Consider the following 24,925-nt stretch of genomic DNA (forward strand, 5'->3'; position numbering starts at 1 on the left):
ATCGTTGCTATAAGAGAAAATCTGTGGGTTCACATCCAATGCATTTGTAGATTTGCGTGCTTTTCTTGCCACGGGCGCATACATGGGACATTGTGTGTGTGTGTGCGTCTGTGTGTATGGGGATATTGTCTGTATCGGCTTTTGGTACTAATGTTCAGGTCTGTGCTTGCATGTGTGAACATGAAATTGTTCGGTTCTGTGCATGCTATTGCTATGTTGTATATTATTGTATGTATGTGTGCATTTCCACGAACAGTGTAGATGAGCGTGGAGAGTGCATTCATCCCTCATCAACCACTTCCCCTTGGGCTTACGAGAGTTTTTTCTGCGTACCTCTCATTTTTGTTTGTTTCTCTCTGATACTGTATTGATGCTGGTACCTGTACCTCGATGTGTTCCTCTATCTGCAGTCACCTTTAACCTTCGGTCAAGTTAACGTTTATTGTGCTCTATTTATCGTGCGAATCAAAATAAACAATAATAACACAAGTCGTGCTAGAGTGACGACATGTGCGTGTAGTAGGGTTGATGCGATGGGACGTTATAATTAGGTGGAACAGAACACACATTGGGCAGATTGATTGGGCATCATTGATTGTGCTCAGTCTAAACAGTGAACATAATAATTATCTCCAGTGACAGACTGTAGTGGCTAGCCTCCAATAGGTAGCTGGCACTAGTCGCTACTGCTTGTTTGACAGGTGCCGCCAGAATCCCTGTTGTGTCATGCTATAGATGCACATGCCCTATTCTGGGGCATGCTAAGGTACTTTGATTTTGTTGACTGCATGAAGACAGCATCCAATAGTAGTACTCGTAGACCTTGGCTCTTTGTAGGTCAACCACCATCGCATGGATCGATCGGTGACTATGCACTTGGAGGTTGGAATAGCCCGCGCTGAACAGATCTTGCCATGGCCCAGGGAGTGAACTTGCTTACTCGACTATCCCGGTTTTAGTTAACCAGCATGAGTGGTGCAATTTGTCCATACCATGTTGCGAGCTGACAGTTGTTTGGGCAGGTTTTGAGCTGCACCACGAAACAAAGCGAAATAACGGCGTGACTGTAGAGCAAGGAAGCGGCGAGACGGCACTTCCAGGACGAGACAGGCAGTAGAGATGTGTTCACAGCACGAGCAACCTCTCAAACCCTGCCGGTACTCCACAGTTACAAGAAAATGTCGGACTGGACGACGCGCCAATGCAAACCTGCTACATCCACCCAGGCAGATAGCTGCCAAACCAGGCCAATGTCGACCCACTGCATACCGGTATGTCAATGTCAAACAGATCCTGCAGGAGAAGACTGGGATGATATTGGCGTCCAGTGTACGGACACCAGTCACATTTCCTGCGTCTTTTGCAGCATACAGGATAGACTCATCACTGTAAAGTCCACTACTTCGTGATTTTTATTTGTAGAATACATGACAGGCGTATTCAGTGTGCCTCGCAGGACTGCGAGATGCTGCAGAAGACCAGGTTCGACCTTTCTTGACCGCCATTCACCGACGGTGGGCTACACGATGCTGGAGGAACTAGATTCCAGTGAAAACCCAAGATTCCTTTGCTCCTGGACGCTCCGACGTGTTGTGATATCTGCCAGGTGCGCAGTAACTAGTATTTTCATCGCTATAGCGAGGACGACGCCGATCGGCAAACTCTCGCTCACAGCCATCACCAGCCTCTCAAAACCATCACCTGGCATCCCCCAGAGGTATAGGAGAAAGCCAAAACAGCTCTCAACAAACAAAAGCTAAGGACGATGGAAAGAGAGCATGTCAAAAAGAAGACGAACAGTATGAAGTTCAAATGGTTTTGAACACTCGTACCACCAACTACAGTGCGGATCGGCTATAGGGTTGTCGGCTATAGTAATATACCTCTTATAGTGATCGTATTCTCAAATTCATTTTCGTAAACCACCCCTTTCTATACATATCGGATCGGCTATAGTAACAATCGGCTATAGTAATATATCGGCTATAATGCTACAATTTCTTTGTCAAAATGATTTTATTGCATACATTTTTCATCGGCTATAGTGATGATCATCAAAAATTATACCGAGAAGAATGTTTCTTTCTTGCGTTTGTACACATATTATTGCTTCTTGGAGAAATAGTGGTCCATTGTTGACTGGTGTGTTCTTCGTGGCTTCGTTACGAGGAATGTCTCAACAGCGTTCACATGCTGGTGAACATGCTGTTGGCTGCGCAATGCCGAACTTCCGAGCGATAGCTGCTTGGCTCGTCCCCGGGTTCTCCTCCGCATATTTTATGATGTCCAGTTTGTCGTTCACTGTGAAGGACTTTCGATGAGAAGCCATTTCGACCACAGACTGCCAATAAAACTTCGAAGGGTTCACTCACAAGCGTTTACGAATGTCACAAACTAACTTGCCGTGAGCATGATTCTGACTCTCCTGGAGGTTTATACCACTCCATGGAGGACAAAACGACAACGAAAGGTAGGTGTAAGTGCTAAGTGGGTATGTGTACGAGATGTGTAGTAAAAAGAACCATTCGCGCGAATTCCATACGATAATCTCGTAGATGTCTGCATATCATACGGTGAGCGTATCGGTAGCGTATACCGTACGGTTACTTGGCACGCGCGAGAAAGCTACATGTAGCTCTAGCTCGCATGTGCCTTCACTCTATGATGTAGCTCTGCACTGCACCTACTGCACAGTCACATGCACAGCACGCTTCGGCACGCTGCACTGATTCGAATGACACCATACACGCATGTGTCAGGCATACCTAAGTATGTAGATCGCCTGTAGTAATATATCGCCTATAGTGATATTTTCACGAAAATCAAACACCAACGCTATAGCCGATCCGTACTGTATACCACTTTCAATAAATCGTGACGCCATTTTGTTTTAACACGCATACGGTCCACTTCACTGATATTCCTTGTTTTCCTCATTGATTTGCTCACTCTCAGTTGTCCTATTCGTCGTGTTATTTCTCCTTCTCTGCTCACTTTGTATTCTCATATTCTCATCTTAATAACTCTACAGAATGGAGACCCGCTCGATAGGCCTAAACGGCCTCTGGGGAATCCTAAATTATACAAAACAAACCAGACGCGCGGTACTCTGTGACTCGTGTGTTACTGCTCTGCTTCTGCATTGAGCACTCTATCGAACCGGAGGACTCCGCTCTCTGTTGTATTTTAATCTGTATTGGGTGCTGTTGTAGTTTTGGAGCGGAACTACATTACATACATAGTGTTTCGTCACTTTCTTTTGGGTTACATATTTTCCTTTTCTGGTTTTCTGAGTTTGCATTTGTATTGGTTTTTCATCCATTGTGTTTCTTTTAGGGAATTGACTCGGATGGAGAGCCAAGGATTAATTTATAGAAAAGAAAAAAGGACCAAGGAACTACAAGTCACGCTATAATGTCCACTAACACCACCAGTTACTAAACAATCAGCTCATGCGATAACATTGCACGACACTGACCGACGGTACTGACGTTCTACAACTAACTGGCTACCAGCTCTCGCACATCTTGGATGTGCACTCCAACAGCCTTCCAACTAGGAAGGTTCTAAGTTATAGAAATAGCATAAGGACCATCGGTCAGTGTCGAGGAATGTTATCGCATGAGCTGATTGTTTAGTAACTGGTGGTGTTAGTGGACATTATAGCGTAACTTGTAGTTCCTTGGCCCTTTTTTTCTTTCGGGGAATTGTGTTTGCCCGTACAAGAGGCTACAGCACACCAGTGCTGTGTGCAAAAGTCTGGGCAGTAACAGAATGAGCAAAGGAGAGGCGTGTATTAAAGAATATGCGGACTGGTTGATCTTGCAGAGCGAAAGGCCGGTCAACTGCGGAGGGTCTATACGAGGCCAGAACCACTGTGAGCTGGTGAGCAGGACAAATGCGGGTGGTGACAGCATGCACATGTGTCTACAGGACAGTCTTTTTGTCCTTGCTCAATGCAAGCAGCACCATTACTGGACTGTTTTGACTGGCCGTTTGACGCGAGCATCGCTTGGCCCGACCAAGGGTCTGCAGATCTCATTCCCGCATTCTGACAGCTCCGTCTGTCAAGGACATTTCGTGAAAGTCAACGGGCAGAATTCCTCAAAACTGGTGCGGAAACCGTTGAAATCAGCAACCCAGCCAACACGCATGACGCCCGTATTTTTGATCATTGAACCATCAGGATACAAAGCAAGGGCGGCTTGTCTTTCCTCAGAATCATCCATCAGAATTTTGCTTCGACAACGATGGCGACAGCGGATTGTGGAAAACGGTAATGTAATTTCAGGCGGATTGGAAATCAAAAAGAAAAAACCTTTTTTGAAACCAATTCCGTTGGAATTCGCCTGGGGCAAGTTGCGTAATACACTCTGATGTTGTTGCTGGTTGGCTGGGTGTTATTGTACTTCTTACATGTTATTGTGGCCAGCTGTCCTTTACAATGATAAAAATAAAAATCCGTCCGCCCTCACCATTTTTTCGGAACAAACGGTGGTCATGAAGTATATTCTTTGGCTTGGCCTAAACATTCAAACGGGATAACGACCTACATGCAATAAGATGGTGGCGAAGGGTTGCACAAAATACCGCTACATGATAATTGACGAACTGTACTACGGTACAGGGAGTCAGGTAGGGAGAACAGAACAACCTGCAGTAAGTCGAGCTACTCCCTACAGAATGTTTTAACATCTTCCTTTTATTTTTTCATTCAGCCCCGGCACATTTGGGCTGTCCACCTTCTCCCTGAAAAAATAAATTAACGAGAGAGCTCGGAAGCTCAGGGCCCTACGCTATGCTTTGTTGCCTAGCTCATCGTGCATGTTGTTAGAACTGTTTGATTAGCTACATCATTGTATTGCAAGAACGTTTCAATGAGTTACTGAAGTAACGTCTTCTGCATAGCTACGGGACCGGCGCTGACTCTGCCGATCACGGGCGTTCTGGAGTAGACGGGATCTCTCTTCCGACGTTTCCTGTGACCGGCGCTGACTCGCCCGTTCACGCTTATTTTGGAGACGACGGGATCTCTCTTCCAAAGTATGTTTTTGCTGACGCATCCTATCACCTATTCGGCAACTAACGTCCATTCTAATTGCATTTCCTCCTCGTCTCCTTATTTCTTTCCAGAAAATCTCCCTTTACATCAGGGAGTCGTATACATACCGGTATGACGAATATTGTGGCCAGCTGTTTGTGGCCAGCTGTGCTTGATGGTACGGTACGGTACAGTATGAGGCAGATACGAGAGCCAGCAACTATATATTGTCACCAGCTGTGTTTGATGGTATGGTACGGGAGAGATACGGGATAGAGCCAGCGTGACACAAACAAACAAACAAACAAACAAACACCAACTTAAAGCTGTGTGGACCCTGGCTAGCGCCAGACGTTACTGAAGTAACGTCTTCTGCATAGCTGCGGGAAAAAAATACAGAAATATACAAATCAGCCACGTGGAGACAATAATTTAATGATAGCAATGAATAATACTACCGGTAGTTCCGCGGTCATGCCACACAACAAAGAAGTCTAAAAAGAGGTTTACCAAAATCGATTTTCTTGTCACTCTCATCTGTGGATTTTCGTGACTGAAGAATAATAGTGTACAGCAGAGCAATAAATGATTATTGGAATGATACAATTATACAAAAAAGTGCTAAAAAATGGCCGGGAACAACGAGGTGAGATAATAATAATTATTATGAGCCATATACAGAACAGAACAACGAGGCTGTTGCCTGATGATTGCGAGAGCATGAAACTTCAAGTCGCAGCAAACAAGCCTTGATTGTCCTTGTTGTTCTGTTCTGTATTGCGCTCTGCCTCCGCCATGGTGTTGAGCACTGTCAGTACACTGGGTACACCCTCTGGTGAGCCATATACACAAAAATAGACAATGTGTGAACTTACGAACACTACATGCTTCTTTTTTCCTACACAGAACTGGCTTATACAGACGAATACACACAGCTTCAAGCACCTGGAATTGTCGAGTATATCGTGCGCGACAAAGTACAGGGAAACATGAATCATAATCATAATAAAATTATACTTCTAAACGCTTAAGGTGTGACAAAAAAGGAAGATACACAGCAGGCGTCTGACTATCACCATCTTCATCTAGCTCCTCTCTTTTGAGATTCTTTGTTGTGTGGCATGACCGCGGAACTAATAATTATTCATTGCTATCAAAAATACAGAAAATACAAAAAGTGTCAAATACCTTAATACATGGCTGGAAAAGCAATGAGAGAATACACGTAGGCGTATGGTTGGTCCTACAAAGCATTTCCAAGGCCGTGTCAACAGTAGAATTGCCTGCCGGTCCAGCGTCCAATGTCCTGGGAAATTCCGAACAGACCCCACCCTGCAAGACTTGAAGAGCATTCCGAACAGTCCCTACGAGGTGATTTGTAATAATTTTACATGAAAGTAAAAAAGTTATCATTCCGGTGCCCTGTCGAGTTTTGAAGTGTGCATGGTCTCATTCTGTCACTATGTATATCCTCTATCCACGTATGTACTTCTTGATCGAACACCACAAACATGAGAGACACAGTGTGGGGTTGCTTTGCATGCATTTTTCACCCAGAAAAAGTGTGTACAAAATTTTACAAGGCAGTAAAATAGGGTCTAACATCAACAAATATGACCTAAACGTGTCAATAAGCTTGCAATGGGAAATCAAGATACATCTGAATCAAGTCACATGCAGAGAAAGCAGACTGGTTTTGGAGGTTGCCCAACGTATTGGTTTCTGTATGTCGTCAACTGCGGTTCAAAACGGTAGGGTATCTTTGACCGCCTGCCGGCATTGTAGAATGAGCACGCAGACCTTATCTTGCTGCTCCATTTCTTTCAACTTGCAGTGCATCCTCATGCGTGAAATAACCACACTAAGCAAAGATACCATCCATGATGCGCGCCAGCCGTCCCACGACAGGGTGCCTTCGTGCATCTGGGCCACAGTGCATTTAACCGGCACATACTGACAATGTTGGGGCTTCAATACTCTCCAAGACAAGTGCAGTGACTCCTTCACCTAATGCGTTTACTTCTGTGTTGGAAGAAGACTGCAGACCACCCTCAATGGGTGCTCCGCCGTCAACACCCAACATACATTCATGCCGCATTTCCTGCATTTGCACTTTGCCATCGTGAATCTCTACCAGCACTTCTGAGCTAGCAAGCTGAGTTTCATACGTAGATCTACTGAACAGCTAATTATTTACCTGTATGCCATAAGCATCAGCAGCTTCGGATTTGAATCACCTTTCACGATAGGTGAGTGAAAGACACTTTTTGTCAAAATTGCAGTTTCTGACCTTCACCTTTTTGGCTAATCTCTTCTTCAGCCATGCTACTTTGACGGTGTGACAGACTCAATGCTGGCATCGGTGAACAGCCTAGGGTTTCCACCTGCCGTAGAATATGCTCGCTGGCTCTTGGCCGTCCTTCAAGCATCCATTGAGGGATATTTACCTCATTTACCACAAATTCACGAATTTCGATCCATGATTGATATCTCACAAGGCCGTGGGAGAATCAATTCCGCTAAACGCTCATGATGCTTACAAACTACAATACAATGGCAACTCACTTGTCTTTCGAACTAACAAAACACTTCATGGGAAGAATGCAATCGCCCTCAACAATGATATTTTACTCGATTTGTAAAATAATATGCCATGTACATTTGTTACAAATCACCTCGTACCCTGCAAGACGTGTTGGGCTTACCGAACTGTCCCTACTCTGCAAGACGTGTTGGGCTTTCCGAACTGTCCCTACTCTGCAAGACGTGTTGGGCTTTCCGAACAGACCCTACCTACCCTGCAAGACGTGTAGGGCATTCCAACGGGAGTAATCAACGTACAAGTACATGTTTGCAATGAGCTCATGTCGAATTGAACTGCGGCTGCTGAAGTACTAGCTACAGTATGCGGATGAACACAGTCGTACTTTCGCGTATTCTGTTAGACTCGCTTGAGTTGAGAGGTTTCGCGGTATGATTTTTCCACTTGCACTTCGAAATCTGACATTGGAAATCGATTGAAGGGTATGTCCAACTGGCTTATGAATTCGTCCGTTCGCACACCACATCCGAGGAGACGTTTCTTGGTACACCAACATGACAGCGAGCGAAAAGTTGCCTTACGGGCGGAATATCACCCAAAGCCCGCACTCACACGAATGTCACACTGTGACATGCATAGATGATTTGCTTGACCATAGTTGACCTTCCTCATTGCCAAACAATTTCATCCGGGCCAACTACTTAGCTCCAGCCGATTTCGAAATGCGTGACTGTCACGAGGCAATACAGGGAAGAAGTCGCGCAATGCCAACCGACGGATACCCTGCTACAATCATCCAGTCAGCTCGTGCACATCATTGTCAAAACCTCCTCGCGTGACATTATTCTGATCGTTCAGTTCTATTCTATCTTTAGGTATGGTTTATCGCTCTCGGTGGCCGGTCGACAGTTGTAACAGGTTGTGGCAGTAATCAGCAATGCAGCGACTCGAGTCGTGAAGCCCCCGCAGCACGTCAAAGTCACACACAGGCTCGCGGAGCGTAGGAAACTCGTAAACGAGTTATGCTGGTAACAAAACGCCTTGACACGCATTCACGGACATCACCGGCTCATCCCCTACTGTTCGTACCTGTGCGCCCAGCCAACGCGCAACACCACACTCCGGTGCATGGGTGAATCCACGATGCCCGAGCTTCCGAACGCAACTCTCATTACTCCGGCTATAGTTCGGCGAAAGGACTTCATATCTCACCACTTGCTTCGAGTTCCTGTTGTACTTCTTGTCGCCGGTTCAGAGGAGTTCTCTTTCACCCTCCCTCCCTTTCTCTCTCTCTCTAGGGCACTCATTCCGCAGTTGCTAGTGGCATCGCAGAATGGAGCTATGGAAGAAGAATCTACCGACCCTTCTTTGCGGCGTGTTGCTGGTGATGATGATGACAGCGCTTACCTCGGAAGCTCGGGATCAAAAAGGTAAACGACGTTGTCAACCCGTCGCTGACTAGAACAATTGTTGTAGAGTTGTCTCACGGCTGATTGGTTTGATCCGAGACGCCCATTCTCTTAATGGTCTGTCGTAGCCAGGGCCATATTGTTAGTGTACGTGTCCCTGATACCTTTGTCATTTCTCTGATCAATAGCTAGCGTCCCGGGGCAGGCCAACTAGCGTTCACATACAACATGTGTTGGGTGAGACGAGGACAACTTTCAAACAAAGACCCATGGCGCCTGCCCATCTGCGTGCTGTTACTCGCCATTCTAAATAGTTGCCATCTGCCACTCTACCGGGTTTGGCCACTGCAAGACCCAGTCGAACTGTGTGAAAATTGTTACAATTGCGAGGTGTGAAGAATGTACAAGAGCCCATGTTTACTCGCGCTGAGATCTGCGCCATTGTCTTTTCGCCATGGCCCATGGTGTCTGGTTCCAGGAGGTGTGAAATTGCTTGGCGCCAGGGCCTGCGCTCTCTATATGGTAGGTGTCGCCTTGCGTTTTTTTTTCAAGCAGCGTAAGGCACCTGGCGGACGATGATTAGATCTGTGATGTGGTTGGCTGCCTGCGATATGGCAGATGCGCAAAAGAAAAAAGATGGTGTCCGCCAACAGGAGCTCTTCATACCGTACTTGGGCTCTCTCGTCTAAGCATTCCAAGGACCATGACTCCTACATGTGTGAGGTTTTCAACGCCGTATGGGGCTTGGTGATGACTGTACGCGCGCTTTTCTCTGGCGGAAAGATTAGGGCGTGTAGCTCCATCCTAAAACCTTTCTCTCCTATTTCGGCGACAGCTTGGTACATGTACAGGATGACTGCATAATCACCAGGCAATCGAACAAGCGCATTAGCACGCTCAACGGTTACGTGCCCGGCAAGCTTTGTCGAGTTGTTGCGCAAGGAAACGCTTGCGGCGCAGCTACGCAAGTACGTGCCCGCGTCGCGAACGCGGCCCCAACGATAGTTATGGCTGCCCGATCATTTGTAGGCGCACCACTACACTATTTTGGCTGACCTAAGCATCTCGGCCGTTACTAGTACTACTAGTACTGGTATACCGGTAGCCGCTACAATACTTCCAAGGATTGGTGGCCGTGGCTGCAAGGAAACACATTCGCTGCTATCCCGTAGACCTGGTGTCATGCACCCCACGCAGCTCACTGTTCACGGCAGACAGGAGACAGATGGTTGCTGACAGGCAACCTGTGTGAGTCACCTAACCATACACCACGATCGGGCAGGCAAGTCGACTTGCGAGACCGCAAAGCTTTACGAGCAGTGGTGGTGTGATTAATTTTTCTCTTAGCTCACGCACCTATTCACCGCTCACTCACACGCTATGGAAGAGGTGGACGAAGGGAGGGGGGGGGGGGGAGTGCAACGCTTACGCTAAATTGCTAGCCGCAAGGATATCGCTGGTACGTAGTGGTACAATGTGGTTCAGCGAGGATACAATAATACAATGTGTTGAGGAGGTACCTAACAAAACGTATTGATGTGCATGATTGTCATGTAGATCTACATTGCTTATGCTTTGCTTGTGTGTGTGTGTTGGGGGGGGGGGGGGGGTAGTGTTGTGTGGTACATGTACATTATTCTGTGCTTGAGGCAACGTGGTAATGACACGCACCGCACACACACACATACACACACACACACACACACACACACACACACACACACACACACACACACACACACACACACACACACACACACACACACACACATGTGTGTATAGCACTGTGGAGGAAGCACGTATTCTTGTGTTCAAGCAACTGACAGTGAAACGTGACTGGTGCATGCAGCACATGCACGCTGTCCAGTCATTGTTTTTGACAGCACGAAAAAGATAGAATCCCTGTCAGGCCCTGGCTGCTTACAAGTTACATGTCAACGTGTCCTTGTCCTCTCCATCATGTTGTAGCACATCGCCTGTCATGTCACATTGTGAATCCGAATGTGCCCTGTGGCCTGCGCGCAGAGCCCGTCAGGATCGCCAGTCATGTACAAGACTGGCCAGAAAAATCCAACCTCATGAATAACGTAGTTCCCAGTCGGAGTGCTCAGACCAGTGCTCAGACCAGTGCTCAGACCAGTGCCCAGACCAGTGTACGTGTGTGTACGTGTGTGTATTGCTAGTCGGAGTGCTCAGACCAGTGTACGTGTGTGTAAGTGTGTGTATTGCTTGTCGGAGTGCCCAGACCAGTGTACGTGTGTGTATTGCTAGGGCTGCGAAGCCGCGGGCGCTATTTTATTCATGAGGTTGGATTTCTTCGGCCAGTACTGTGCATGTACAGCGTGATTGTACAGAGCTAGAGGAGGTACATGTATACAATGGTGTAGTGTAGTCAGTAGTACCATGCAGTTTAGCCTGCTACTGACTACTCAGTACTAGTACTAGTGCTGGTGCTAGACTAACAGAGACTAGACTAACAGAGACTAGACTAGACTAGAGAGCGCTGAATACATGTGATGGGCAGAGCCGAATACTGTACACAAGAAGTACTAGTACCACACAAACTGACAAAGGAAAGCAAGGGATGTGTGTTACGGTGACTCGGCGAGTTGCATGGTTTAATTAACTGACCCACAATCATCAGGCAACAGGCAAGGAGCTTGGAAGCAGCGACTGTACTGATGCCGCGCGTGTTGTAGGCACATGACTACATTTGTATATGTACATGTAGATTGTGATGAATCCGGCATCCTGACCTTCAGGGAGTGATAAAACTGTGTAAAGGTGTGGATTTCGCGAATGGGATTTTCGTTCTTTGACCACTTTGCTGGTGGGCTGGTCTACTCACCTCCCATTGCTGTAGGAGCTACATTGTACATGTGGATCTGCGTCTTTGAGCTTTGTGCAGGGTGGGGACGTTGCTACGGATGCTGAAAGTTCAGTATAACTGAGTCTCAAGAGAACCGTGAAATCTTTTTTTAGGGACCGGTAGACCGCGGCAAAACATCTTGACAAGCATATCCAAGCTAAGAGTTGCGATTTTCAGGAGAGGTTTTGAACACTAATTCGGACAAAAGTGGGTTTTCAAAATCCAGTGGGGACTGTATTGGATGAAAGGGCTTGATGAGCGGTCAATTTCTAGCCACATATTATCAGTCACGGGATATGGATGCAATGGATAGGCTATACACATGTACATGCCTTGGATCTAGGCTTCCTAGCCGAGTTTTAGCCGTGGGTGTTTGACCTTCAATGCATCCGTATCGTGCAGATTTCTGGTACTGATTGGGCCTGAATGCCTGTTTCAGAGCCTCCAGCGTTTTGATGCACTCATTTTCCTGGCCAAAGCATGACAGCTGGCTCTGAGACGCGAGCTGTAGGTGTCAGATCGTGCAAAGATGCGATGCCATTTCCCAGGATATGTTGACATTATGAGCACATCCAGTCTCAGAGAAGACGTAACTCGAATCTCGTGCAAGGTCACTTGCGGGTAGGCAGCTGTCAAGGCCAGAATTTGTTTACTAATTCATGACAACCGAGCATTCACAGTCAGCCTGTTGTTGGCCTGCAACGGGTAAACCTCAAGCCACTCTCTGCACTAAAGACAAGTGACTTGTGCAAAGGGGATCCCTCATCACAATCTTTTTCTGTCCGATTGATTGGCGGGTAACATTATTATGCATGGTGGCATTTGCGTCAACTCTACTACCCCCTTGGACGACAGAAGAGCGAAGACCAATGGCACTGGAAACTGCATGTTCCAGAAACCCATGACTGAGACCTTGCAATCCCGTGCGAGGATCGCAACAGTATCCGTTGTTTAACAGGTATACACTGACGAAGGGGATGTACCAATTTTACATATTAATGTTTATGACCGTATTGTAATTTTCGTATCACACCGAAGTTTTCAACTTGAATTTGTCAAACATCTTCGCTAGCACGGGGGGGGGGGGGGGCTGCCGGCAACACCTCTAGGGCCTTCGCCGAGGTCCAGTCTCGTGCTCACTTTCGAGGACAGCCAAGCAATGGGCACATAATACTTGGACCCCCATCCTTCCGTGGTTGCACATGGTGCATTCGTACATTTAGAGAGGTGAGGTGTCAGGAGTCCCTGTGCGGAAAGGCTACAAAACGAATACTGCATAATACTGCAGCCATCCGGGACCTGACTCCTGAAGTAGCCGGTCGCACAAGGCAGGTTGAATCACACGAGTGTGGTCGCTCAAACAGGTTTTACTGGTGACTTGTGCTCATGTCAGCACGTACACGTATGCATTGTACTAACGTCCGCAAAATGACGTACACGTACACGTATATGAAAATGGAATACCACGAGTGTTTTGTTTGTGTTTTTTTCTTCTAATTTTATGAAAGTGCACGTGCCTACATAGAATGGTAGAGAACCACAACATTTTCAACAATAACATCAAGAGAACATAGGGGACTACAAAGGGTGTGTAGGTGCTATTGAGCTGTGCCGGTGAGGTGAAGTGCGCTCACCCGCCCAATGCCAATGGTCTTGGGACCAAGGTGTGGTAGGAACGTAGGTATACTTCGGAGCTGGCAAGCATGGCACATTGGCACTGTAGAGTGCGAGCTAGCGCAGTCAGTAGCAGGATTGTCTTGCACAACTCACCCAGTCTGCTAGGTTCCGGCTCACTTACCACTACACACTGCACTGGCTGACAAAAGCAAACTTAAAAGGCGACGGGTTGACGCGACTCTGGAACCTACGGCAATCAAAAAGCTGCCAACTGTCTTCTGAAGACCAGCTTGACGAGAACCACACGTCCAGGACCTGCTGTTGATTATGGCGTGATGGACGGCTTGACCCCAGTGCCTGTGGGTGACTGTCTCCTGATGAGTACCGGTTGGAGGCTGCAGTCATTAATATACCGTGCGAACACATGGCCAGGGTCTGGGACCAGTCCTGTCTAGAGTTCACTAACTAACGGGCTGCCATGCTTCATGCCATGCACACCAGGCAACACCGCTTCAGTCAGTCTACCTTGTATTATGACCGTGCTGGCCTCTGGGCCAATCCTAGCAACAATACATGTGCATGTAAACTGTTTACAGGGCTGATCACCGAAATCCGGTCTGTGGGGTCAAGTTCGCACCCTGCTCCATCTCGCAGCCCAGTGTGCGTAGGTCTAGTTCTGCACAACGGCCAGACCGCACTGGAAAGACCTGATCGGATTTCATTGACCACTACTGGACAATATCTGTCATGTACATGTAGATGTTATGGCTGCTAATCTTCTCATCCTGTCCTGTTTCTGTCACGCTCAACGCTCTCTACTGGACACTACGTGGCATACGGGATAAGGGATTCATTCATAAGCAGTTGAGAGACGAAAAAAACTAAGCGGAAAAGACTCCCGGAGATAATTCCCTCTGTCGCAATAATATTATACGAGTAGACAAAGAGGGAGAGGAGATGCGTACCGTCACTACGCCAAACGCTTTGACTACAGCGGTCAGAGCAATGCTGATATGTAGGCAGACTCGACAGTGTGCTGACGGTACCGGTTACAAGTACATTTATCTTACCATAGACTTTGACCATAGTGATGACCTTTGAACATTAGTATTACTTCTTCAACACTACTACTAGTAGTACCAGTGCTTTAGCCGTGATGTCGCTAACGAGATGCCCGATGATCAAGGTCACATCGTCCAGCTTGGCTTCCGCTCGGCGCCTCGGAGACTTCCCGTGATCAGCGAGGTAACAAAAGCATTGTGCATCGTACTATTCGTATTGTCTACTATACACGTGACTTTGAAAGCATGATACAAGGAGCCAATGACTAAATCCGGGGAGCGTGTGACAAACGCACTTACTCTGCATTATTGGCCGTAGCGGGTGTCACACGATTTGAAGAAGTTGAGACATCATGAGAGCTGGCCAGCCCGGCCAAGCGTCACGCTGTCAAAAACTAGGAGAAGCACGGTACCAGGACAAAGTGCAGTCATGCTGCTCAATGAAATCCGACATTTCAGTCACGTTTGCACACTGCAACAGTTTACGCTCCCAGCGTCCATAGGTCTAGGACGAAAGGCTTGGCATCCACCTGCTTGATCGGATTTCATCAAGCAGGACTGTGCTATGGCACTGTGCCCGTGCATGAATCACTACATGTACATGTACCGGTTATACTAATACATGTAGTACGTTTCTGTCGAGGTCAGTCTTGCATGCTGGCTCCGCGGCTTTGCTCATCCGAAACCATGGCTTCAAAGACAGTGTATAGAAGGATACACAATGCATGCGGAGCACAGTGGCTGGATACGTTTCACAGCATCGTAATACGAACTACATGTACACTGAATCATAATTCCACATCATGATATCCGGCAGTGTGTTGATCACTCTATCCGTGTTCCTTGTGTGTACACGGTACATGGTGAGTGTGACACACCATCAAGCATGCTGAAGACAATTGCCTCCCATATCAGCTGTGCATGTACATGTATACAAAGTCATGTACATGTATATGAATGACTTGGTCGTGCAGCTGGTGACATGATTAGACACTGTAGGAGTTGGGTAGTCCTACTAGTGGCGTGATTGTGCTCATCATGAGGTGTACAGTAGACCCTTCCGTAGCCCATACCTCTCTGCAAAGAAAAGCAGACCACACTCATGTACTGGCCACACATTAAAAATGGTCACAATCAGGCTGGACCACGCTACCACCACTTCAAGGCACCAGCACAGTTTTCACACTGCCTCACCGGCACAGACTGTGACATCTGCACTCTGCAGCACCATGCATCATTATCATCTTAAACTGAGTTAGAACTGTGCTCCCTCGCCTCTGCTCTCCGGTCTCATTCCACACACCCTCTACACGTATCCAATGCGTTGGGTTTGTGACTGGCGCAAGGAAAAGTCTCGACGGATCACTGTGTAGCTGCTCTGTTAGTGTTACTTCTCGAGGTTTCCACAATGCTAAACTGAGTTGGTACTCTGCATGTCTGCATCCACCAGCCGGCCACAGATTGTTTGGTGGTCAGTTGACAGCATGTTACAAGGACGAGGACGCACTGTGGTAAAAAAAAGTGCTGACTACAAGCATCACCGATTGGCAGAGCCCCGGCTTTGACGCGCATTAGTGTTAGGCATATACATGTACCAGGCTGATTGGTGTACGGGTCCGTGGCGTGTACAGGGTGCAGCCTGCGGGAGCTGCTCACACTCACAGGCACACGTACTTTGCGTGACCTTCACGGCAGCAATGGCATCATCAACAAAAACGTGCAAAGTAGTGACAGGATCCCTGGCTTAGTAATGATGCAACTGTCACCAGATATGGCGGAGCAATCAGATAACTACTTATACGTCCACTGGCACATGTATAATCACATGCCATCAGATAACTACTTATACATGTACGTCCACTGTCACATGTATCATCACATGCCGGGCGATTGCAACATCATTCTCTGTTGGTAGAATGAGCGAATCTTGTCTCCTGACAAGGAATTGGATTCCTTGCAGCGTGCGCGTCTGGACTATCGAGCCACGCGAGTCTGTCAGCCATCACCATTCGGGCGGGCATGTCTCTTAGGGTGGCTATCTCGCCCGGGAAGCATCAGCTTGCATTGGTGCCATGCCTCGGGGCACGTACAGCAAGGATCTATAGAAAAGAAAAAGGACCAAGGAACCACAAGTTACGCTAACACCACCAGCAGCTACTAAACAATCAGCTCATGCTTTACGTGGCCCTTTTTCTGTTCTAAGGAATTGGAGTCATCGTGAACATCCCGGTTCAGGTTCACACAAACCTACTCGTCACTAATCTCTAGGAGTCACGTCTTTTTGTTGTCAACCGTGGTTCCAAGTCCGCTTTACATTGCATGATCCATTCACTGCATGTCCAGCGAAAGCAGTTTTGGACTGTATGGTCCGGCCATGCCATGGTCCGTCATACTTTGAGTAGGGATATGACTGGCAGGCAGGCATGACCTCCTCAGCCTTAAACACATATCGGTGGTCAAAATGCTGGTCCGGCCAGTGCCTGATCGACCGGACCGGTTCCGCCGGGCTTGCGGCCTGTCCGTTGCAAGGCAAGACAGTGTCCCCGCTGGCCCGCAACCCGGGCAAACCAAATCCAACAACAAAACGGCAGGTAACACTGAGCCGCTACCTGTGAATGCGCACACAACACCCGGAAGAGCAGGGAAAACTGTGCCTTCACCACCGGCACCACACCACCAGCAACAGCACCGCCGCCATTACCGTATCAGCAGCATCTCCACAGCCATCGCCAGCACCACTGAAATTTCTTTTAAAAGCTTTCATTCCACCACCACCACCACCACCACTACCACCACCACTTCCATCATTACCACCACCACCACCACCACCACCACCACCACCACCACCACTAACATGGAACAGCCTCTTGTACGGGCAAGCAAAAACGCAATACATCAAAATTCAATTAGAATGAAAACAAAGGAAAATGAACACAAAGTGCACTGGAACTCAATGAAAAGGAACGCAAACTGCAGTGGAACACAATGAGTTTGGGGCCACCAATCGGAGAAGACCTCATAGAGAAAATGACCAAAACCCAAACAAACAGGAACAATACTAATTATGGAATAAAATAACAAACAAACAGCAACTTAAGACACCGTACACATCAACGTACTCTAAGGGTATGGCAGCGTGTTAAAAAGCTGTGGTGCTGGCGCTTGTATGATTCCCGCACCACCAGCACTATCACCACCAGCACTATCATCATCATCACCGCTACCACCACCACCACCACTACCACCACCACCACCACCACCACCATCACCACCACCACCACTTGAATCCTGCTCCATTTCTTTATCCACAAAGCAAACATGCATGAAACATACCCGAAAAGCACTAAATTCTGCCAGGTTTTCTGCCGGCATTACACGCCATGGGCTGCTGTGCGTTCTGCTGACGCTGGATCATTTATCCTGCTCCAGAAGGGAAACGTTGAAGAGCGTACTACTAGCGTTCGTCCATCCATAGTAATGGTTCTTCTTTTCGAACAATTCACCAGCAACACACCACGACAGCAAGAACTTACTAAATAATATTGTACTCCTGGTAAGCTTGTTTCGTTCCGTTCCACACGGTGCATGGGCGCGGATTCCGGGGAGGGGGTTGTGGGTCTCTAATAATTTGGCAAAATGTACAGGTCTCAGTAGCCTGTCAGTGTTGTGCCCTGTTAACGCACTTTCTGACTGCTTATTACACTGTCACAGTCGTGGATAGTTGCTTCAGAACTCGTTTCACTGTGTTTTTCCTCTTTCTTTCTTTTTTTAACGGATTTTACCCTATTTGTGTACCTCTTTTTTCCTCGTGATTGGCTTGGCACTTGTGATGCTAGAACTAGTAGTTGTCTCTAGTAGGGTGTAATAGGGCTACTTCCGGTCAAGACCACTCCGCGTCTGTTAGTTGGCCACCATCATTATGCGTTAGTGTACGCACACTGCTCCAAATATCTGACGTGCAATATAGAACGTATTACTACGCTCAACCTTCATTATCCATGCAACAACTGGTTCTCACCTGATGAGTTCCCGCGATCTTTCATGTAACAAACAATTTAAAAGCGTGTCAGGAGTAACTGCTTTCGTCCGTGGAGTGTTGCTGGTGATCTCTTCCGGTGCAGCTATCTACATGCGTGCAATGGTCTCGTCTGATCCAAGAAGAACCGTCACTTCGATTCAGTGGGCTCCATCGAGTTGACCACATATCCGCATGGTGCAAGATCTACATTGTACATACTTGCCAACCATACCGGTTTTTCCGGTATTTTACCAGAAAACTAGGGTCACTACCGACATAGCAGGGATTATTGATCGAAAAACTACCGGAAATTGGCACTGAACCAAAAAATATTCTTGAAGAATTACTGGCTCTCTATGATCGTAAGAAAGAACCCATCACGCGACGGAGTAGGGATGCGAGTGAAGTGCTGAAGAGCAAGACTGTGCGCACATGCAATTAAAATATTGTATGCTTTCTTGGTGATCGCTTCGTGCGTGGAACTCAAGAGTAAAACACTGTTTAAACCCTCTTACTGTTGTTGCAACTAGCTCTGCTGGTCACTCTATTGGACACCCTGGAATCTCTTTGTCACGTTTCTTGTATGTGTGTGCATGAATGTGGTGTGTGTGTGTGTGCGTGTCACATTTGTGTGTTCATGTGGGTGACTGAACACACACGCTGGATGATGTTATTAGCAGAAGGTTGTCCTACGGAGGTGGCTGGCGATGACCCGATCAAGTCCTGGCCAGACGGCAGACTGAAAGCTGTTGGGCTGTGTGAACGCCCCAGCACATGGGGACCACTAGTGGCAAATGACACGCGCCACTTGACGATAACCCCTAAGCTGGGCATAACCGGGAGCAATCGATTGACAATTGCCGCCTCCATTATCTTGACAGGTGAGAGTATGTCTGAAAGTGTTGTGCGAGTGAGTGGAGTTGTTCCACTTCCCTCTTCCCCAAATCAGTTTACAAAGATACGGAGACAGTTCTTTGTGCCACAACGATTCTCTTATTTTGTCAAGCCTCCCCCCACCCCCACCCACACAACCCCCACAACGGTTCTCTTCTTGGTCACCCCTCCCCCGGGGCGGGGGTTGATCCCCCCCCCCCCCCCCGCCTCAAAGGTAATGATCATGTCATGTACAATCTTGTGGAGCACTCAGCATCCACCAGGTCTTTTGGCACGATTGCGTGTGTGGCATCTGTGTGTGTGTGTGTGTGTGCGCGCGCGCGCATGTGTGCGCATTGGAGCATGTACGCGCGCGATGCACATTGCACGACCGACTGCAATTTCAATATGCTTTTTGAATTCTCTCTTTCAGACGACTCGCCGCCTGCAGTGCGAGCAAACATCAATGTGTTTGCGAAAGTCGCATTCCTCCAAAACCGGTATGTTCGTAGAACAGATTGCTATGAGCTGAGCAAGCAGGCAAGCATGGGTAAGTAATTGAATAGTATTTGCTGTGAGTGAACGTTACAGTAATAAAGTCATGAACCTAGCCTTCAGTGCGCCTCAATGAAATCCAGCATAGGGAGATCCCGTCAGTCAAGTACGCGCCGGGCGTTGCGCAGCTCCAGACCTGCAAACACTGGGCTGCAAAGAGACGCAAGGCGCAGACTTGACTGACGCGACCGAACTTCATTGAGCAGGACTGCGCATGTGTGTGTGTGTTGGGGGGGGGGGGGGGTATGCTTCATCTACAGTCCTGCTCAAGGAAATCTAGTTGCATCACTTAAGTTTGCGCCTTGCACGGTTTCTCAGCCCAGTGTTCACCGGTCTAGGGCTCGTACTTGAGTGACGCTGTGACTGGATTTCATTGAGCAGCACTGGGCATATCGTGGCAGTGTTGTTGGTGGTTTACGTGAAAGCCACACATGACGTTCAAGTAGGCTCCACCAGCAAGCCACCTCCCAGGCCTAATTATGCAATGGCTCCGAGCGAAGAAAGTTTATGACATCATTCAATCTAATGCAGAGATACGTGTGTTTTGCAACCATGCATATACATGCTCACACATGCACGTACACACACACGCACACACACGCACGCATGCACGCACACACACACACATTGTCCTCTGCAGGCATGATGATCCACTCCTCACGGCATATCAAGCGGGAGGTGGTCATTCCTAAGGGAACAACCTCGGCAGTCATATGGATACAAGCTGGTAAGTGCTAGTATAGTACTGTACAGGAGATTAATCACCATGAGTCATCGCTAGTTTAGTACTGTACAGGAGATTAATCACCATGAGTCATCGCTAGTATAGTACTGTACAGGAAATTAATCACCATGAGTCATCGCTGGTATAGTACTGTACAGGAGATTATTCACCATGAGTCATCGCTAGTATAGTACTGCACAGGAGATTATTCACCATGAGTCATCGCTAGTATAGTACTGTACAGGAGATTAATCACCATGAGTCATCGCTAGTATAGTACTGTACAGGAGATTAATCACCATGAGTCATCGCTAGTATAGTGCTGTACAGGAGATTGACGACCATGTGCCATCCAACATAATTAAAATTAAATAATAACTTTATTAGGATGACCCAAAGGCTGACCGTCTATCGGGTGTCCGTCGCATTGAAGGATGATGATACAAGAGAGTATAGATTGGGGGGGGGGGGGGGGGGGGGGATAGCGGCATGCCAGCGGGTAGACGTGAATAATATGTCAGGCTGCAGGTTCTGCTGTGTCGATGCACACTGTGAATTGACATTGCCTCATTATTGCTCAATGTACACCAATAAATGGTGTTATTCGATAGGGTCAACACTCTGTTTAACGGTTTGTTTGTTTGAAAGAACGCTGGACCTACTGGTACAGCACTGCCGGGCACCGAACAACGGACAGGCTGGAATTTCACAAAGCACAGCATACTGATGTCTACACGGCGACTCAACCGTGCATAGACCAGTACATGTATGCGTATACATGTATGAAGATAAGAATGGACGGGCTACGAGGCTGCCCCCCCCCCCCCCCCCCCCCCCCCGGACCGACAGTAGTACTGTAACACAAACAGCACTCTGGCTGTGTTTCTGTATCGTCTGCACAGGCACCGTGCGAAGACCATGCGCTGCAGCCAGAAACCATATGCTGGAGGAGTGCGAACAAGCTGGAGCCCTACAGCGGCAACAGCAGCAGCAGTCTCACCACGGCAACAGCACACCAGGCGAGACAACGGCGTTGCCTAGCTGCAAGCTGCTGTGCCAAAGCCGCCGACTGGAGATCAAAATTCCAGGCAAGTCCTGTGGGCGAGAGAAGCGAACTTCGCACACACTTGCTCCAGGTCCTCCTATCGTGGACCACATGCAGATTATGCAGGCCATACCCCCACCCCCGCCACCACTGTTACCTGTTGTAAATCACTCATGATTAGTGGCCAATACGAATACGTAGGGCATCTACACCACCATGGTATCCATGGCAACAGCCCGAGAGCAGAGAGATGTGGTAAAGCCCGCAGCTGGCAGGCATTGTATTGGAGCACTCACATGCCGATTCTCAATATTCTGCAGTGTGTCTTTCAAAGGATCACTTAATGAAAAAGTGACAATCGCTCATGGGCGCTGTGTACGCAGCATGAGTCAGTGGAACCACTAGCAGGCGACATGTATACGGCGAGAGATTCTAGCGAGTCACTAATCACTAGTCACGCATCGCTGTGCTGTGTCTTTGCTGAAGCATGTCAACCAGGGTTTACTACTCCCTGATCTTAACAGATGCTAAGTGGTCAGTAATAATCACCCACATCATATTTAATAACCTAAGAGGAGACAATAGTCGTAAAATACCAATGAATAAAACTAATTTTGCACTCATAACCATGTACAAGACTGAATAAAACGATTATTGACGTGAAAAAATCCAGAACGTTTTCTTGTGACCATCATCAAACGTTCTTGAATTTTAAAAATTTCATTTTAATAATTGTTTTATACAGGCACATGGTTATGAGTGCACTATTAGTTTTACTCATTGCTTTTTTACATCATATTTACATTGGCTAATGCCACATGACTGTACCTAATACTTCAGTAATAATACCGATAACCTCCAGCACGTGCAAATCACAGTATTACACATTGGATTTCGTTCTCTCATCACACGCACAGGGCAGCCCGAGTTCAAAGTGGACCCTGAGGTGCGGGAGCACAAGGGAACAAGAAGAAAGTCCCGAACACTGACGGTGGTTGGTGGCTATGGTCGTTTTATACGCCTAGGTAAGCCAAGTTGCTGGTTGTCTGATATTTGCATTTTACGAGAGCATGCTGGAGAAAACCAGACGAAGTGTGCAAGTGATCTCTCCGATTTCGATCGAATGTTGCAAGCAAGTTTCCTTTGGGGTGGGGATCGACTGTGCAAAGCCCCGGAAAAAAGACGAATTTCATTTTCCTTTATCTGGTTTTCTCAGGCATGTTCTCTTATTGAAAAAAATAGTGCCGTGTTTCCGGAGTTTAAGCCGCAGTTTAAACACCCCGGATTCAGCAAATAAAAGGCGGTGGGGCACAGCAGCACACTGCTGTACAGTAGATATTGACCAGCTGTCGCCCAGCGAAGCAAAGGCCCACGAGCGCATATTCCCCGCTCTACGTCCATTCACAATCCAATGGCGACAACGAGTGTGAGCAATGAAAGAGCGAGATCGCCAGTCCCCTACTGCTTGCAAATTGACAGTCACAGGTATGTTCTTCAGTACCACGCTGTATACCGCACAATGGTATGGCTGCGAACGAGTCAATCAATGGGCCATGGGCTATCTTGCTGTACAATGCAACTACTTTTGCTTGTGCACATGCACGCCTATACACATCAGTGTGTGTGTGTGTGTGTGTGTGTGTGTGTGTGTGTGTGTGTGTGTGTGTGTGTGTGCGTGCGTGCGCACGTATGTATGTGCGTATGTGTGTGCGTGCGTGAACGCGCGCGTATTTTTCTCCAACAGGACCGCGTGACAAAGTCGTGTCGGGTGAAATTTGCCGTGCTAGTAAGCCTATCTTCGTGATGAGCTCCAACCATATCAGCGAGACTCTGCAGCTGGAACGCGCCTGTTTTCCAACTCTATGCTGCTCGGTGTGCGCCAGGGGTCGCCATTCGCTTCGCGAAAGGCACGCCTATAACGTCAACGCTAACTCCACTTACCCGACCTGCCACGTTAGGGTGCGTATGAAGAACCGTTTTGGAACTGCTTCCACGCTGGTCACATTCGGAAAGGACGCAGCCGTTCCGAGCGACACAAAGGAGTGGAAATTCAGAGGCGTTTTCCTCAACTGCTCTCCGCACCAGGGACGCTAGTGATGTTGCCCGGGACACCGACATCTGCAGCTAGTGCTTTAGCATACCGGCGGCATATACACCTTGCATATAGAGAGGCATGTGGACACTGTGTTGGTCGAACTGGAACACAGCGGAGAAGCCTCATCGAGTCTCTGAATGCCGTAGGCTCCGCCGCTTGCGTTGCCATAGTAGCACTCGGCTCAACGCTGCCACCATAGCCGCCTGCACTGCAGTTGCGCTGCATGGGGTTGCATTTCAGACCTCGAGTGAACATGATTTCGTTCGCTTGCTTTGTTCCAGCATAGATGACAACATTTTTTTGTTCGGACTAGTTTAGCTCTGCTTGGCATCGACTCTGTTCTGCTGGCTCCCGGTCGGGATAATTCTTAGATTCACTAGGGTAATTACGCCTGACGGCCGGGGACCACACATTCCATATGCACTCGCTACCAGTAAACATGCATAACGTAGTGCACGCACAAGACCCGTCTCAGACGGGTCCATTGTTCATTTCACTGCTCATCGTTTGTCGTTTGATACGTCTGCGTTCTCACAGTTTTTTTTATTAGGAAGGGGAAAATCCCTTCGCACTATTGTATAGATACCTGGATACCCGTGATCCGGAAACGATTCAGAGAGCTCGATCCGCAGGTACGCCTATCGGTTGTGCTCTGTCCACCAGACAGCTTCTCTCGTGTACGCTTGAACATTTCCAGCTAGTCAACGCCATTAGCTATGGCGCCGATGGCTGGCAATTCCCCGGTCAGTGGTGCACAGAATCGTGCAGGTAGTTTATGGCCCTGTCTTTATGCGTATCACAGCACAACTGTTCACACTTTTTTAGATTTGCTTGCACCTGTATTGCCTGCGTTTTTGTTCTGCATAGACCATGCCTATTCCTATTTTACTAGCCAAGCAACCACTGGCCGGAGAATTTTTAAATAATTAATGCGTTCTCGTGTGTTCAAAGAGGCATGCGTTTTCGAATGCTGCGACGTGGCAAGGTTGCCAGGTAGTGGTGTCGCCGGATTCGGCCTTTGCGGGAATGTAGCACTAAAGTATATTCGTCCACAGATGGGTGGCGCATGGTTGGTG

The 24,925-nt window shown here is 47.8% G+C and overlaps 1 protein-coding gene across 2 annotated transcripts; it reads left to right on the top strand.

Moving 5' to 3' along the window:
- The first annotated feature begins 8,739 nt into the window (after nt 1-8,739).
- Nucleotides 8,740-24,817, top strand: LOC135811974 (uncharacterized). 2 transcript variants are annotated; one of them, XM_065325253.1, is made up of 7 exons: nt 8,740-9,013; nt 19,235-19,438; nt 19,864-19,980; nt 20,626-20,712; nt 21,612-21,797; nt 22,672-22,779; nt 23,499-24,817. In XM_065325253.1, exons 1-7 carry the CDS (start codon nt 8,917-8,919, stop codon nt 23,846-23,848), a joined length of 1,149 nt encoding a protein of 382 aa, XP_065181325.1. In that variant the 5' UTR covers nt 8,740-8,916; the 3' UTR covers nt 23,849-24,817. The 2 variants fall into 2 exon arrangements, with proteins under 2 accessions (XP_065181325.1, XP_065181326.1); XM_065325254.1 differs by having other exon boundaries at nt 8,742-9,013; nt 19,238-19,438.
- The last annotated feature ends 108 nt before the right edge of the window (nt 24,818-24,925 follow it).

Source organism: Sycon ciliatum, chromosome 3, assembly GCF_964019385.1.
Source record: "Sycon ciliatum chromosome 3, ocSycCili1.1, whole genome shotgun sequence".
Classification (NCBI taxonomy): Eukaryota; Metazoa; Porifera; class Calcarea; order Leucosolenida; family Sycettidae; genus Sycon; species Sycon ciliatum.